The 17,206-nt window shown below is 34.9% G+C and overlaps 1 protein-coding gene across 3 annotated transcripts in view; it reads left to right on the top strand.

The window, feature by feature from the left end:
- The window catches only part of Fstl5 (follistatin like 5), a 718,855-nt gene that overhangs the window by 57,962 nt on the left and 643,687 nt on the right, over positions 1–17,206 (top strand). For 2 of the 3 annotated variants that reach the window (XM_042668419.1, XM_042668418.1), the window contains exon 2: positions 5,691–5,721. In XM_042668419.1, coding sequence (XP_042524353.1) covers positions 5,691–5,721 — 31 coding nt within the window. Of the gene's footprint in view, positions 1–5,687; positions 5,722–17,206 lie in introns of all 3 variants that reach the window. The other variant, XM_042668417.1, reaches the window with a different exon arrangement.

The following is a 17,206-nucleotide window of genomic DNA, read 5'->3' as shown; positions in this document are numbered from 1 at the left end:
TGCATTTCTGTATTTCTGTAACTCTTGAATTTAGCATATATACGTTCCCTCCCCTCTGACACAAACCACACCTTTGATGATACTGAGCTTGAATTGAAGGCCTTAGTGTTGTTTGGCTTGCATGTACAGTTGGCATCCTACCACTTAGCCATGTCTCCAACAGTACTATTACTATCTCCTCTTAATTAAAATGTATTTTAAATTTAATTTCAGTGAGGTCATAAAAGTTTTAGAAATATTAAACCATGACTAAATCTTAAGCAATTAGAGTGTATTTTCAAGTTTAAACCTTGAAAGAAGCTAATTCTTTGGGGATTGACTGGTAATTAATAAGGGATCTGTCAAATTGAATGACAAGTATGATGAGAGCAGCCATTGAATAAACAATAAAATTGATGTCAATTTTAGTGTTGGAAAATGAAATAGAGTTCAACTCTAAGGTAAATTAAATGAAAAGAATGTAGGGAATATTATGTGTAATTTTAGTAGAAATTTTCACTATACATTTTTTATTTAGACTTTTAAATATACAGTTTTATATCCCTACAAGAGCTACAAGGCACAAGAATACCTATTTTAAGACTAATTGGTACTGAGGAAGGTCAAGAAATGCAGCTTATGGAATAGGAAGGATAAATCCTAGCCAAGAACTTCCCAAATATGCAAAAGGATAGACCCATCCAGATACAAAAAGCCTTTAAAACCCCAAACAGTGACTGGGAAGGTGGCTAAGTGGTAGAGTGCTTGCCTTGCATGCATGAGGCCCTGGGTTAGATTCCTCAGCAACACATAAACAGAAAAAGCCAGAAGTGGCGCTATGACTGAAGTGGCAGAGTGCTAGATTTGAGCTGAAGAGCTGAGGGACAGAGCCTAGGCCCAGAGTTGAGGCCCCACAACTGACAAAAACAAATAAACAGACCAGACTAGAACAGGACATCCTACCACTACATTTTAATCTGCACAGGATCAATAGAGACCAAGGAAAGGATCCTTAAAGTCATCAAGGAAGAGATCAATTACCTATAAAGTAAAACCAATCAGAATAACTACAGATTTGTCAGCAGAAACCATAAAAGCAAGGACAGCCCAGAATTAGGTATAACATGACCCAAAACAAAAATCAACCCAAAATAGTGTACCCAGCTAAACTTTCCTTCATAACTAAGGTACAAATAAAAATTTTCCACAGCAAGGAAAAATTGGAATATATCTCCACCAAACCAGCATTACAGAAACTACTCAAAGATGTTCTACAAATAGAAAACCAACCAGAAAACGGTCCCCATTAACAGGCTGGAGTTGTAATCCTACTATCAGATAAAATAGATTTCAAATTAAAATTAGTAAGAAGAGACAAAGAAGGTCGTTATATACTAATAACTAGATCTTGCCTATGGGAGGATATAACAATCCAAAATGTCATCAAACAAACACTACTTACCCTAAAAACATATAGAGATACAAATGCATTGATTGTTGGTGACGTTAACACAAAACTGCCTCCTCTGAATAAGACCACACAGCAAAAACTCCACAGAGAAACTTCAGAACTAAACAATTTCATAGACCAACAAGACTTGACAGACGTCTGCAGAATATTTTACTCAGTAATATCAGAATATATGTTCTTCTCAGTAGCACATGGAACTTTCTACAGAATAGACCACATCTTAGGCCAAAGCAAATCTGTGCAAATTCAGAAATACTGAAATTGTTCCCTGCATTCTTTCAGAATACACTGGAATAAAATTAGACCTCAACTTCAACATCCACCATAGAAATCCTGTAATGCTTGGGAACTGAACAACACATTGTTGAGTCACCAGTGGGCTATTGAAGGCATCAGAATGGAAATTCAAACATTTATGAAATTTAACAAAAATGAAAACACAAAATACACTCTCTTCTGGTACACAGCAAAGGCAATACTCAGAGGAAAATGTGTAGATCTGGATACCTACATCAGCAAATTGAAGAAATCTCAGACCAAAAATTTAATGATATACCTTAAGCTCCTTGAAAAAGAGCAATAACCCAAACTCCAATCCAGTAGACAGAAACAAATAATTAAAATTAGATCAGAATTAAATGAATTAAGAGTCCAAACAAACCATAAAAAAATCAACAAAGCAAAAAGTTGGTTCTTTGACAAAATTAACAAAATTGACAGACCCTTAACAAATCATACCAAAAATAGAACATATTGAAATAAATAAAATCAGAAATGAGAATGGAAACATCATGACATATACAAGCAAGGTTCAGAACATTATAAGGGAATACCTTTATGCTAACAATTTTGAGATCTGGAAAAAAATGGAAGAATTTCTAGCAAATATTATTTTATACAAACCAAACAAAGAAGATTTAAACCAACTAAACAACTCATTTAAGTAATGAAAAAGAAATAGCAATAAGAGACTTTCTATTCAAAAAAGCCAAGGTCAAGATGGTCCAAATTCTATAAAGCCTTTAAGGGAGAACTCACCTCAATACTCATCAACTTCAATGAAATTGACAGTGAAAATTCACTACCAAACTAATTCTATGAAGTCAGCAAACCCTCATCCCCAAACCAGATAGGGACCCATCAAAGACAAATAGCTTTGATGAAAATCTATGCCGCACATCTCAGTAAAACTGGCCAGCCAACTTCAATAACTCATCAACAAAATTATACACCATAGTCAAAAAAGATTCTTTCCAGAGAGACAAAGCTGGTTCAGTATACACAAGTCAATTAATGTAATTCAACACATCAGTAAGAGCAAGGACAAAAAAAACACATGGTTATCACCACAGATGCAGAACAAGCATTTGACAAGATCCAACATCCCTTTCTGATGAAAGCTCTGGAGAAAATAAGAATCCATGGAACATTATTTAGTATAATAAAGGCTGTATATGACAAACCTATATCTACTATTAAACTTAATGGTGAAAAGTTAAAGCCATTTCCTCTAAAAATAGGAATGAGACAAGAATGTTTGCTCTCTCCATTTTTTTTTTCAAAATAGTATTGGAATTTCTAGTTAGGGCAATAAGGCAACAGGCAAATATAAAAGGGATCCAAATAGAGAAAGAAGTAAAACTCTCACTTTTATAGATGACATGATCTTGTATTCAAAGGACTCCACAGACTCCATTCTGAAGTTACACAAGTTAATGTGAAACTTTAAGAAATTAACAGGGTATAAAGTTAATCCATAAATATCAATAGTTTTTCTGTATGCTAACAATGAGAAGAGCAAAGCTAAAAGCAGGAAAAAAAGTTCTTTTGTAATAGTCTTAAAACAATCACCTAGGAATTAGTGGACCAAAGATATGAAGTACCTCTATAATGAAAACTTTGAAAATCTGAAAAAAGAAATTAGATTTAAGAAAGTGGAAAAATACTTCTATGCTCCTGGATTGGGAGCATTAAAATAGTGAAAATGGCTATAATGCAAGTAGATATCTAAAAATTCAATACAATACTCATCAATATCTCAACATCTTTTTTTTAATGAAATAGAAGGAACAATAAAAAATTCATATGGAATAATAGAAGATCCTAATACCAAGAACAATCCTTAGCAGGAAGAACAGTGCTGGAGGAATATCTATACCAACTTTCAACTCTATTACAAAGCCAGAGTAATAAAAACAGCTTAGTACTGGCACACGAGCAGGCCTGAGGACCAATTCCACAGACCTATGACCATCTAATCTTTTATAATGGAACAACAACAAGAACAAGAACAACAACAAAAACAGGGTGGAAGAAAGACAGCCTCTTGTACAAATGATGCTGACAGAATTTGGCTATAGACTTATAGAGAATTGATGATAATTTATATATCACCTTCCATCAGAGTCAATTCCAAATGGATCAAACACCTCAATATAAGATCAGATACCAGGAAAATTTTACAGGACAGAATAGGGAAAACTCTAGGGTACCTTGGCAAAGGTCAAAACTTCATTAATAAAGACCAAGAAACAGAACAAATATAAGAAAGACTTGATAAATGCCTCCGTACCTCTTAATATCAATAGCAAACCCCAGCTAGAAATTACCCCAGCTAGAATGATCATTGTCAAGAAATACAATAGTAACAGATTCAGACGATGTGGTCAAAAGGGAAATCTACTGCACTGTGGGTCAGAGTGTAACCACTCTGGAATGCAGTATGGAGGTTCCTCAAAAAACTAAACATAGAGCTCCTCTATGACTCAGCAATCCCACACCTGAGCATTTACCCAAATGAACACAAACAAGGCTATACTAAAGCTACCGGCACAACTACGTTCATTGCAACATTATTTAACATAGCTATGATATATATGTATATATATCATATATACATATATATATCACATGTATATAACATACATGTGATATATATACATAAATATGATATTGATATATATCATATATATCATATGATATATACATGTGATATATATGTATATTATATATATATATATATATATATATATGTATTCACACACACAATGGAGTTCTATGCTTCCATCAGAAAGAATGACATTGTCCTATGGTAAGGAAATGGAAAGGCCTGGAAAAAATTATATTAAGCAAAACAAGCTAGGCCCTAAGAAATGTTGGTTGCATGATTTCCCTCATTTTTAATAATTAGAATATGTCTATGATGTTTTTAGCAGAGGATCACAATAGCCGAATTGCTAAGTGCCTAGGGCCATATATAATGAAGCACATTGAAACGAACTCCAAGAATTGGAAACAAGAGGTTCTTACCATGCCCTGTATTCGTTATTTCATTTTTTTCTGTTTTGGTTTGTTTACCCTTTGTGTTGTATATGTTTATCTGATCCATGGAAGGGAAAGAGAATCACAGAAACAGCGTGACAAAGGATGAACTAATGCAGCAAAGATATTCACTAGACATTATATCAGAAATGAACTTCACAACTTGGGGTGTAGAGGAGTGGGGAGGGGAAAGTTGGAGAAAATAAGGGAGCTGGTTACAGTGTTCAAAAAAAGAATGTACTCATAAATTTACTTGTGTAATTGGAACCTCCCTCTTCATCTCTTTTTCAATAAATAATTTTTTAAAAACCTGTTAAAAGGATATTGTGAACACATAATTTCAGTATCTGTTTAAAGTAAAATGAATGGCCATGGGCATTTGAGAGTCCTAAATACAGATGTGATAGTTCATAAACCATTTATCTATTTATTTTTTTAATTAATTAATTAATTTTTATTTTTGTCGGTCGGGGAGCTTGAACTCTGGGCCTGGATGCTGTCCCTCAGCTCTTCAGCTCAAGTCCAGTGCTCTACCACTTGAGCTACAGTGCCACTTCCGGTTTTCTGGTGGTTTATTGGAGATAGGAGTCTCACGGTCTTTCCTGCCTGGGCTGGCTTTGAACCGCGATCCTCAGATCTCAGCCTCCTGAGTAGCTAGGATTACAGGTGTGAGCCACCAGTGCCCGGCTCCATTTTTCTATTTATAAACCCATATTTATGTAAGGTATAGGCTTATTATAAAAATAATTATACCAGTAGGAGATGTTGCTTAAGTATATTTTAAAGGCTAAAAGAACATTATAAAATTTCATATATAAATATATATATACATACATTTTGCTTCAGTTTTGTAATGATTAATTGTATTGATTATTATTATATTAAAGATTTTGACTACTTCTTTTTTTAATTCCAGCAGGAAAAAAGTCAAGAAAGTCCAAGAATAGAAGGTAAGAGATGAATACTTCAAATAATTGTTATATGTACTTATAAAAGTAAAACTAATGTTACTTTCATAAAAAAATTTAGAGTAAAAGTTTAAAATTAAATATTTTTAAAGAGATGTTTCAAAGCCATTTTCACCATCTGGTTACTCCTTATAGTCATTCTCTACTGATACTTTGTTTTTATATGCTGCTTTATAAAACTTCAGCACAATTTCTATTTGTGTGCTTGTTTCTTTCTTACTTACTGTCAGTCTTGGGGCTTGAACTCAGGGCCTGGAGGCTGTATCCCTAAGTGTTTGCTCTAAGATTCTCAAGGACTTTCCTGCCTGGGCTGGCATTGATCCATGATTTTCAGTTCTCAGCCTCCTAAGTAACTAGGATTACAGGATTGAGACACCAGTGCTGACTCTACAATTTTCTATTTATTCTCTGTATGTTCTGACTTAATTGCTTTTCCAAATATTGTGCATAAAATTTGTACTCAGTCCCATCAATAAATCAGATTATATCACTTAAAATACATCTCATTGAAAAAACAATATTTAACTTCTGCCATCTCACTGTTATTTTTGATCCAAAGACTTTCAATTTTATTTATGCATTAAAGGTGGTTATGACTCTGAGTACATAGTAGTGATTTGTAGTAAGACAACAGATGATTATTTTCTTGAAAGATATATTCCATACTACCCAGTGTGTTTACCTGTAGATTGTGTACACATTCTAGTTACAACAAATGTGGGAAAACATGCAACCTATGTTTTTTCAGGGTCTGGATTACTTCGTTTAATACAATTTTTTCTAAGGCTTTCTATTTCCTTATAGAATGGTAGAATTTCATTGTGTATAGATACCACATTTTCTTGATCTATTCATCCACTGAGGGGCATCTAGGTTGATTGCATATCTTGACTATGGTAAATAATGCTGTAATGAACATGGTTGGTCTGAGAGGTTTAGTGTGTCCTTGTTTGTGTTCTACTGAATAAATACCCGTGAGTGGAATTGCTAGGTCATAGGGAATGTATGGACATGGTAAATTATATAGGACTCTCGACAGTTACACAGTGAGAATAAAGGAGGATATTATTGAAAGAATATCATCAAAGCTCAATAGCATAGTGTATGTGTTTTATAAATATCAAAATGAACCCCAAGAAATAAAAGCAAGAGGCTTTTTTGTTATTTTGTTTTTCTCCTTTGTTGCTGCTTTTTATTCTGTACCTTTTGTCTTGTATGTCTATGTGTTTTGGGGAGTGTAAGGCGAGAGCACAGAAACAGTGTAATAAAGATTGAACAAATGTAGCAGTGATATTATACACTTTTGAAAATGAAATCTACAACTTGGGTGAGAGAGGGAAAAACCAATAGAAAGGGAGGGAAGGGGTAACACTGTTCAAAAAATGTATTTATTTCCTGACTTATATAACTGTCATCCCTCTGTACCTCACCTTTACAATAACAATAAAATATAAAAATATATAAATAATGCTAGAAAGATACATTCATAGTTTTGAACTTTATTTAGTGGGGTAATAACTTACATAGATCAACTGTTCTTATTCACAAATGGACTCAACTGTTTTGTTGTTTATTAAAATGAACAATACATTATAATGGCAGAATTAGACTTTGAACAGGTGCCACATCTCACTGGATGTGGCATATATAATGAAAACAACTATCAGATTTTCTTAGGTTGGTTCTTTGAGCTTCTCTGAGAACATTTTGTGCATTTCTTCTTTCATTTCCTTTCCCAAAAACATACCACCCCAGGGCTTACTGAGAGTGAAGAACGATAATGCTGTTTCATTCAATACTTTTTTCCCAGGAAGATATATTTTCTAATAGATATTTTTTCAAATATCTATAAAGCTAAAATACCATATTTATTTTATTTTATTTTTTGTCGGTCATGGGGTCTGAACTCTGGGCCTGGACGCTGTCCCTCAGCTCTTCACCTTAAAGCCAGCACTCTATCACTTGAGTCACAGGACCACTTCCAGCTTTTTCTGTTTATGTGGTGCTGAGGAATAGAATGCAGGGCCTCATGCATGTAAGGCCAGCACTCTTCACCCAAGCCACCTTCCAAGCCCCCTAAAATACCTAATTTTTACAGAAAATATTTCATGTGTTTCAGAAATACCAACTATAATTCTGAACATGTTGAGATTGCTGATATTCTATCATAATAATGAAGACAAACTCAGCATGTGAAGATTCACACAGTATTATTTTCCTGGTATACTTCTCTGTATGTCTGCTATCTTACTAAAGAATAAAAAGGATACTTGTGTGTGTTTTTTTTTTTACACTGTGAGATATATATATATATATATATATATACATATATATATATGTGTGTGTGTGTGTGTGTGTGTATATGTATATATATTATCTTGTACAAGGGAGTTGCCATGTATTGAAGCAGTTTATGAATATATTTTGATCAATGTCACCCCTTTCAATATTCTCACCTGTATGTCCCTTACCAACCCTATACTTCAGTCTTCTTAATAATGTACAGTATACATTAAACATCTATTTTACTGCATTCTCCTCCTCTTCATCTATGGGACATATTTTGTTCAAATGAATTATGAAAGACTGCCCTCCAGGGATTTCTAAATATTTGTGTTTATTTAAAGCAAACTAAAATGGCTTTCATATGTGAAATTATTACATATATTTATCTCAAAAATGTAAGTTCAAAGTTATGGTATTTGTGCTGCTAAACAGAGTTTTTATCCCAAGATATGCCATGTACAGTGCATGTAAATCACATATGAATTTCATATATACTGGATAAACACATTTCAATCTCACGATAGAACTAAGTGTTTCAGGTTAATCTTAAATTCTATTTGGACCACTGTTACAGTAGAATAAATTTAAGGTAGCTTTCTTCTTGAGGCTTTATTGCCTTGAACTATATGAAACACATTGTATAAAGTAGTAGAAATTATGTTTTCCAACAACTGTCTATGAACATATTTCTTTTTTAATATAATAAAAGTTTTGAGATATATTTTCTAGTTCTTTTTCTGTTATTTAAAACAAGCTTCAGTATGCCTCTGCATTATAGCTGCTAACTTTCTTTTTAATAAAGCAGATTTATGTGGTTAGATCAATACTTGTTACTTATTTCTAGTAAGAGTTCTAAAGTTTCCTTGACTATAGAAATCATCTTGAATGATCCTTTCATTTTTCTTTTCACATAACATTTAAAAATTATTTTAAAGTAGTTTCACAAAGGAGTATGGGAAAATGTCAACTGAAAATGTCAAATGAAACGAAAAACTTAAGCCATTGAGGCAATAGCATACTGATTAGTCATAAAAGTACTGGAACTTAGTATTTCATATTTTTTAGACTGTTGAAGTCTAAGCTATGTCCTTAAATGATTTTATGAACTATTCTAAGCTAGTTTTTCTATAGGCTTCCTAATTGTTTACCTCATTCCTCAGTACATATTTGTAGTCAGAAATATATTCAGAATTTGTTATTTTTCTAAGTCCTTGCTTTCTAAGTATCTCTCATTACTTTGTAACTTTTCTTCTTTTTCTTTTTTTCTCGGTTGTGGGGCTTGAACTCTGGGCCTGGATGCTGTCTCTCAGCTATTCAGCTCAAGATTAGCACTCTACCACCTGAGCCACAGTGCCACTTCCGGTTTTCTGAGTGGTTTATTGGAGCTAAGAATCTCAGGGACTTTCCTGCCTGGGCTGGCTTTGAACTCCGATCCTCAGATATGAGCCTCCTAAGGAACTATCATAACAGGTGTGTGCCACTGGTGCCTGGCACTACTTTGTAACTTTATGAATAAGAAAAAAAACATAAAAGTGTGACATAATTATGGTCTAGAGGCCATATCTAACTTGCTAAATAATTACTTGTCATCTCTGATAAGTAATATAAAGCATCTAGATATTAGTTCCTCTTTTATCTCAAAAGAAGAATTTAGTTAGTACAACATGCCCCATTTTATTAAGTCTCTCACATATCTGAAATTCTAGAACTTCTAATTCAGTCAGGCATTGGAACATATGTGTGTGTGTGTGTGTGTGTGTGTGTGTGTGTGTGTGTAATGTGGGCACTGTCTTTGAATTGTTTTGCTCAAGACTAGTGCTTTACCATTTGAATCACAGTTCTATTTCTGGCTTTTTATGGCTAATTGGAGATAAGAGTCTTAGACAATTCTGGTACTATGTGGGCTGCCTTTGAACCACAATTCTCAGATTTCAGTCCCCTGAGTAACTAGGATTACAAGTGTTATCTACTGGCACTTGGTAGAACAATGGTACTCGTTTTTTATTTTACTTTAATTTTATTGTCAAGGTGATGTACAGATGGGTTACAGTTACATAAGTAACATAGTGAGTACATTTCTTGTCAAAGTTGTTACCCCCTCCCTCTTAAGTATATATATTGCCTTTCTCCTTTATTACTTGTGTCACAAATTAATAGTGGAAAACAATGCACCGTATCTGATACATTTGGATAATGTATATAGATAATATATATGGATGTGAAGGTTGAAGTACTAATTTTTTTATGACGTTTGTCAAATGTTGAGATCTTATATGAGTGTGATTACACAAAGGATCTACATTTCATTGACTTTTTCCAAGTCTCTCAACTAGTTAGGCATTGTGATTAGAAGCAATGATTGGCCATATTACATTATTTAATGAAATAACTGAAAGGTATTCATGTATATGAACTCTATGTGTAACTCTCAGCCAATTGTTGAATATCTTTATGTGTATAAAATACATATCAATAATGTCCTCAATTATAACTAGTCTTGAGTTTATGACATACAGAATCACCAAATGTTGCAATAATATGTATTATTGAGAACATCATATTCTTTGATTTCAAAATTGGAAAGCTATTGCTAAGACTAAAAATTATATGAAGCATTTTAACCACTGTGAATTTTGCATATAATATTCGACAATTATAATTGTTAGGATACTGAATTACCAGAAAGACAATTTACACCTAACATATGTAAACCAATAATATCTTAGTTTATTCTCTGTTTGTTATTTAGCAAATAATTGTAGGTGAATTCTAGAAAAGCACTTACGGGAAAACAGTAATAACCAACAATTGTATTTGTGGGTTTGTTTTTTATTTCGCAGGCCCTGGGGTTTGAGCTCAGGGCCTAGGTGCTATCTCAGTGCCTAGGTGCTATCTCGGAGCCTCTTTGGGCTCAAGACTAGCACTCTACCACTTGAGCCACAATGCCACTTCCAGCCTTTTCTGAATAGTTTATTGGAGACTAGAATCTCATGGATTTTTCTGCCCAAGCTGGCTTCCAACCATGATCCTCAGATCTCAGCCTCGTGAGTAGGTAGGATTACAGTCTTGAGCCACCAGTACCCAGCTAACAATTGTATATCTTTTGCCAAGGGTCATTTCTGAAGATTCTCCTTTTGCAGTTTCTCATGACAATATGCTTATCTAAACAGATAAATGTGCTCAATTGATTAATCAGTTTTATGTAAATAAGGGTTTAATTTCTCATTCCTGATTGGTTGACATTTATATGTGGGTTTAGTTTGTGCTTATTGGTCTTCTGAGCAGTAAAATGAGACTTTCTGGAGGGGGGGAACTGTAGCAGTTGACATAAAAACCATCTTCAATAGCCTCAAATCTGAGTTTGTGATGCTTCAAGAGCAAAGTACACGTACAATCCTACTATTTTTTTGGTGGGGGGGTTGGTCGTGGGGCTTGAACTCTGGGCTTGGGCGCTGTCCCTGCACTCTTCAGCTCAAAGCGAGTGCTCTACCACCTGAGCCACAGTGCCACTTCCGGTTTTCTAGTGGTTTATTGGAGGTAAGAGTCTCATGGACTTTTCTGCCCGGGCTGGCTTTGAACCGTGATCCTCAGATCTCAGCCTCCTGAGTAGCTAGGATTACAAGCACGAGCCACTGGCACCCGGCACAACCCTACTATTAAAAAATGGTTATCTAGCTTAATTCTGTATTTAGGCCAAGTTAACACTTGCTATACTCCTTAATAATTATGTTTTTTCTTCAAACTCATACTCCTATGCAATTGTAAAAAGAAAAATAAATTCATTAAAATATCTTTATTATAAGCAATCTAAATAATGACTACATGTTCTTTACCAAATTACATTTCAATCTAACTAGTTTCTTATTAATTTTCTATGACATTTAAGATAAGATTTGTTATAAATCCATCTGGATAAATGGTTACAATTTAAAATAATCCTGTTTAATGTCTTACAGCAACAGTAAACATCTACCCAAACACATTTCCAAAAGCAACTGGCCATACTTTTTACTTATGACATAAAGTTTCATTTATATTAAGCTAAATACCTTATCATTCTGTGCTCCATTATGCTTACATTATATAGCTTTACAAAAGCTATCAATAACATATATTGCCCAGTGTGTCATTTATTTTCCTTGCAGAATAATTATATTGAATATCATTTGCCCACTAGAAGATTCTACTATATGACAGAATATAATAGTGTTTTGGTGAAATTGAGGAAGAGAATCACAAATTACTAAACTTTATTTCTAATAAATGGTGATTGTAATACATTTAAGTATTCTTTATATGGCTAAATATTTTAAACTCCACACTAAAATACTATTATTGCTCTTTTCCTTACCCAAATAAAATGATTTTGTTATAGATTTTTTCAAAAAATATTGTGGTTGGAACTAGAAAATTGAATTCATTCTACGACTAGAGTCATTCCTCCAGCCTTGACTTTTGATGATTATTGTTTACACAATCTCACAGAATTTTTCTCTTCTGGATGGCTTCAGATATTCAGATCCTCTGGATCTCAGCCTCCTGGTGTCAGCAACTGGCACCTTGATTATTATAGATATTAACAGAGAGCTAAATAATTTCCAACAAAGTTATTATTTTGCAAAGTTTTTGAATATTTTGAAATAGTTGAATATCACATTTCAAGAAAAGTGATTTTTTTTCTTTCTTGCTATTGTTTCTAAAGTATTTATAAGATGCCATGTGATTTTTTTGTTGCTTTGTATGTTGACTGCCCACACCCCAATGATGTGGTATAATTTGGGGATGGGAAGGGAAGAAACGAAACAAAATGTTTAAATAGAGATACAGGCTGACCCATTGTAATGATGAGATGTACAAGGCACTATGTTGAAAAACAAACTTTACAGTTTAGGTGGGGGTAGAGGTGAGGGGGATGGGATGTGGAGTGTAGTTCTGGAGGTGGGAGGGAAGTGATGGTAGGGGAAAAACCAAGGAGGAGGCAACAATGCTGGATAAGAAATGTACTCTCATTACCTTGCTCATGTAACAGTAACACCTCTGTACAGTATTTTCACAATAAAAAAAAAAAACATATTAAAAAAAGTAGAAGTCCTAAGGTCTTCTACGATGAAAACTTTAAAAACCTAAAAAGGGAAATTGAGGCAGTATTTGGGAAGTGGAAAAACTTCCCATGCTCCTGGATTGGGAGGATTAACATCGTGAAAATGGCGATACTTCCAATGGCTATCTACAAATTCAATGCGTTATCTATCAATATTCGAACCTCATTCTTCAATGAAATAGAAGAAAGCAACCCCAAAATTCATATGGAACAATAGAAAACCCTGAATAACAAAACAATCATTAGCAGAAAGAATTGTGCTGGAGGAATACCAATACCAAACTTCAAACTCTACTACAAAGTCATAGTAATCAAAACAGCTTGGTACTGACACAAGCAGGGACCTCAGGAACAATGGAATGAAATTGAAAGCCCAGAAATGAACCCACAGACATATGGCCACCTAATCTTTGATAAGGGGGTTAAAAAAATAGAATGGAAGAAATATAGCCTCTTCAGTAAATGGTACTGGCAAAATTGGTTAAACACCTGTAGAAAACTAAAGCTAGATCCTTTTATATATATCACCCTGTACCAGAATCAACTCCAAAGGGCTCAAAGAACATGATGTCAAAGCAGACACCCTGAAAACATTACAGGAAGGAGTAGGAGGAACTCTAGGTTTCCTTGGCATAGGATGAAATTTTCTTAATAAAGACCCAGAAACACAACCAATCAAAGAAAAGTTGGACAAATGGGATTGCATAAAACTGCAGAGTTTCTGCATGGCAAGATCAATAGAAACCCTAAGGACTGAGAGAAGAGATTCACTAGCTATATAACAGACAAGGGTCTCATATCTAAAATATATTTAGAACTCAAAAAACTAAATCCCTCTACAACAAATCCTCAGAGAAAAAACTGCCCAATAAATAAGTGGGCTAAAGACTTAAAGAGAGACTTCTCTGAAGGGGAAATAAGAATGACCAATAGACACATGAAGAAATGCTCAACTTCTTTTTTTTTTGGCGGGGGGGGGGGGGGGGGGGGGGGGGGGGGGGGTCCGGTCGTGGGGGCCTGAACTCTGGGCCTGAGCGCTGTCCCTCAGCTCTTCAGCTCAAGGCTAGCGCTCTACCACTTGAGCCACAGCGCCACTTCCGGCTTTTTTCTTTTTGCTTATGTGGTGCTGAGGAATCGAACCCAGGGCCTTGAGCATGCAAGGCAAGTGCTCTACCACTGAGCCACCTTCCCAGCCCTCTTTTTTTTTTTTTTTTGGCTCTGGTCGCGGGGCCTGAACTCTGGGCCTGGGTGCTGTCCCTCAGCTCTTCAGCTCAAGGCTAGTGCTCTACCACTTGAACCACAGCGCCATTTTCGGCTTTTTCTTTTTGCTTATGTGGTGCTGAGGAATTGAACCCAGGGCCTCATGCATGCAAGGCAAGCGCTCTACCACTGAGCCACCTTCCCAGCCCCTCAACTTCTTTAGTCATAAAAGAAATGCAAATCAAAACAACATTGAGAGTCCACCTCACCCCAGTTAGAATGGCTATAATCAAGAAATCTGATGCTGGAGGGGATGTGGCCAAAAGGGAACACTACTGGATTGTTGGTGGGAGTGTAAACTTTTTCAACCACTTTGGAAAGCAGTATTTAGGTTCCTCAAAAGATTAAGCATAGAGCTCCTCTATGACCCAAGCAATCCCACTTTTGGGCATTTACCCAAACGATCACAAAGAAGGCTATGCTAAAGCTATCAGCAAACTATGTTTATCACAGCATTATTTATCATAGCTAAAATATGGAACCAACCCAGATGCCCCTCAGTAGATGAATGGATTAAGAAAATGTGATATAGATATAGATATAGATATATAGATATAGATGAATTCTGTTCCTCCATCAGAAAGAATAACACCACACCCCATTTGTTAGGAAATGAAAAGACTTGGGAATAATTATATTAAGTGAAGTAATCCAGGCACAATGAAACAAGGTCCCATGGTTTCCCTTATCTTCAATAACTAGTATAGGTCTAGGACAAGCAGAAAAAGTCAAAAACTATGTACATATGACCATATAAGATGATGTTATGTGAAATAAATCCCAAGATAGGGACACAACTGTTTTTTTTTTTTCTTGCATGCTACTGTTTTTAAATGTACAATGTGATTTTATTATTCCTTTTCTATATTCTTCCCCCATGATATAACCCCTGTTTTACACTGTATTTGATGCCAGTGCCTTGCATCTTGTATACATTTTTCTAATTTGAAGAGTGGAAGGGAAATAACAAAATGCTGAAATAAGGAAACAGGTTGAGCCATTTTAACAATGAGATATACAAGACTATGAAGATGAGCTTTACAACTTGAGGGGGGGAGTGGAGTTGGGGAGGGGGGAGGAAAGGGATGGTAGGGGAAAACAAAGGAGGAGGGTAACAATGCTTTATAGGAAATCTACTCATTACCTTAGTCATATAACTGTAAGCCTAAACTGTACAGTATTTTTACAATAAAAATCATTTAAAAATGAAGAAAAATGAAATAGCAAGTTCTATTAGCTAAAAGATATTTCATGGCTTCTCATATTTAGCTTGAAGGAATTACTTCATTTTTAAGCTTAGCTTTTATGAAAGAACGTTTTTGAAATGTTCACATTGCCATTGATTTGTCTTGTTTATGTCCTAAATTTCCCTGGTTTATTTGCCAGAGAAGCCACTTTATGATCTACAGTCTTTCCCTTTGTATTTTCCTTCTGAATGCACTTTAAGCATGGTGTTTATTAAAGAAACTATATTTCTCTAACCGTCAATGACTGAAGCCTGTAATTCTAGCTCTCTGGAGGCTGAGGTCTGAGGATTATGTTTCAATGCTTGTCTAGACATGGAAGACTCTGAAACACTTATCTCCAATTAATAAGCAAAAATTTGTAAGTGGAGGTAAGGTTCAAATGGTAGAGTAACAACTTTGAGAAATAGAAACAAAAAAAAAATGAAATATCCTACATTCAAGCTGGAGTACTAATATAAAAAAGACTATATTTCTTCCTTCTTCCTCTGGAAGTTAGAAGTAAAATATTTAATAAGTTATCAGAACATTTTTTTGAGAAAAGAAGAATAAATATTAACATTCTTAACCAAAAGCCCCACATTAGGACTGTCACATGTAGCCATTTGCCACAATATGCCAAGTAATGGGACAAATAACCATGAAGGCCAGAGAAAGGCGATTTTGTTACACTGTTGGATACACTGAAGAAGAAACACATTTGTTTGAAGAGAGAACTAATTTGGGACAGGGGAGAGGTGGTACTTAATTGTTAAGCAGCAGTTATGTTCAGGTTGTCAGAGATGGTGGTCACAGGTGATCACACTATTACTTTTCAAAGGCTTGGTCCAGGTGGATCCTTAGTATAGTCTAGTCATTGCTGCCTCTGGGAGATCTGTCTAGCCGCAAGCCTGCTGCATATTTACTTGGCAACTAGTTTACCTTGTAAACATCAATTAGTTCTCTCCTTCCTGGAATACACGGTGATAAGAGGAGAGTCAGAACTCAGCCTAAAGAAGATGTGAGAAATAGAGGCAATGATGTAGTCTTTTATCTTGCTTTCAGTTGGCATGGAACAAAATAGTTGTTTGGGACAAAAATATCAGTTTTAAATATCTATTACACTTATATAAAAAGTTTTCAACTCCTTAAGTGATATTGTGTTCAGTGGTTTCTATGATGATAGCTATACATACTTTCTTTTATTCAGGGGAATTAAGTGGTTTTACTACTGTCAAATACTAAAAAAATCATTTTAAATGATTAGATAATACATTTGCTCATTATATGGGTAATCCTTTAACATTTCTTAGACAACATATAGATATCAAGAAAAGGAAAGACTTCCATTCTATTAAAATTGATAACATTAAAAAATTGATACACAGTCTGAACTCAGGACTCTGGTTATTAGGCTTGCTTGCTATTGGTGCTCAAAAACTTCAGCAAACCCTCCAAGTCTAGCTTAAAGCTGGTAATGTTAATCCAGGTTCCGGTGGCTTACACCTGTAATCCTAGCTACTCAGGAGGCTAAGATCTGAGAATCATGGCTCAAAGCCAGCCCGGGCAAGTAAGTCTATGAGACTCCTATCTCCCA

The sequence above is a fragment of the Dipodomys spectabilis genome, unplaced genomic scaffold (genome assembly GCF_019054845.1).
Source record: "Dipodomys spectabilis isolate Male_0828 unplaced genomic scaffold, ASM1905484v1 ptg000436l, whole genome shotgun sequence".
In the NCBI taxonomy this organism is placed as follows: Eukaryota; Metazoa; Chordata; class Mammalia; order Rodentia; family Heteromyidae; genus Dipodomys; species Dipodomys spectabilis.
This window is presented reverse-complemented; position numbering and strand designations above follow the sequence as displayed.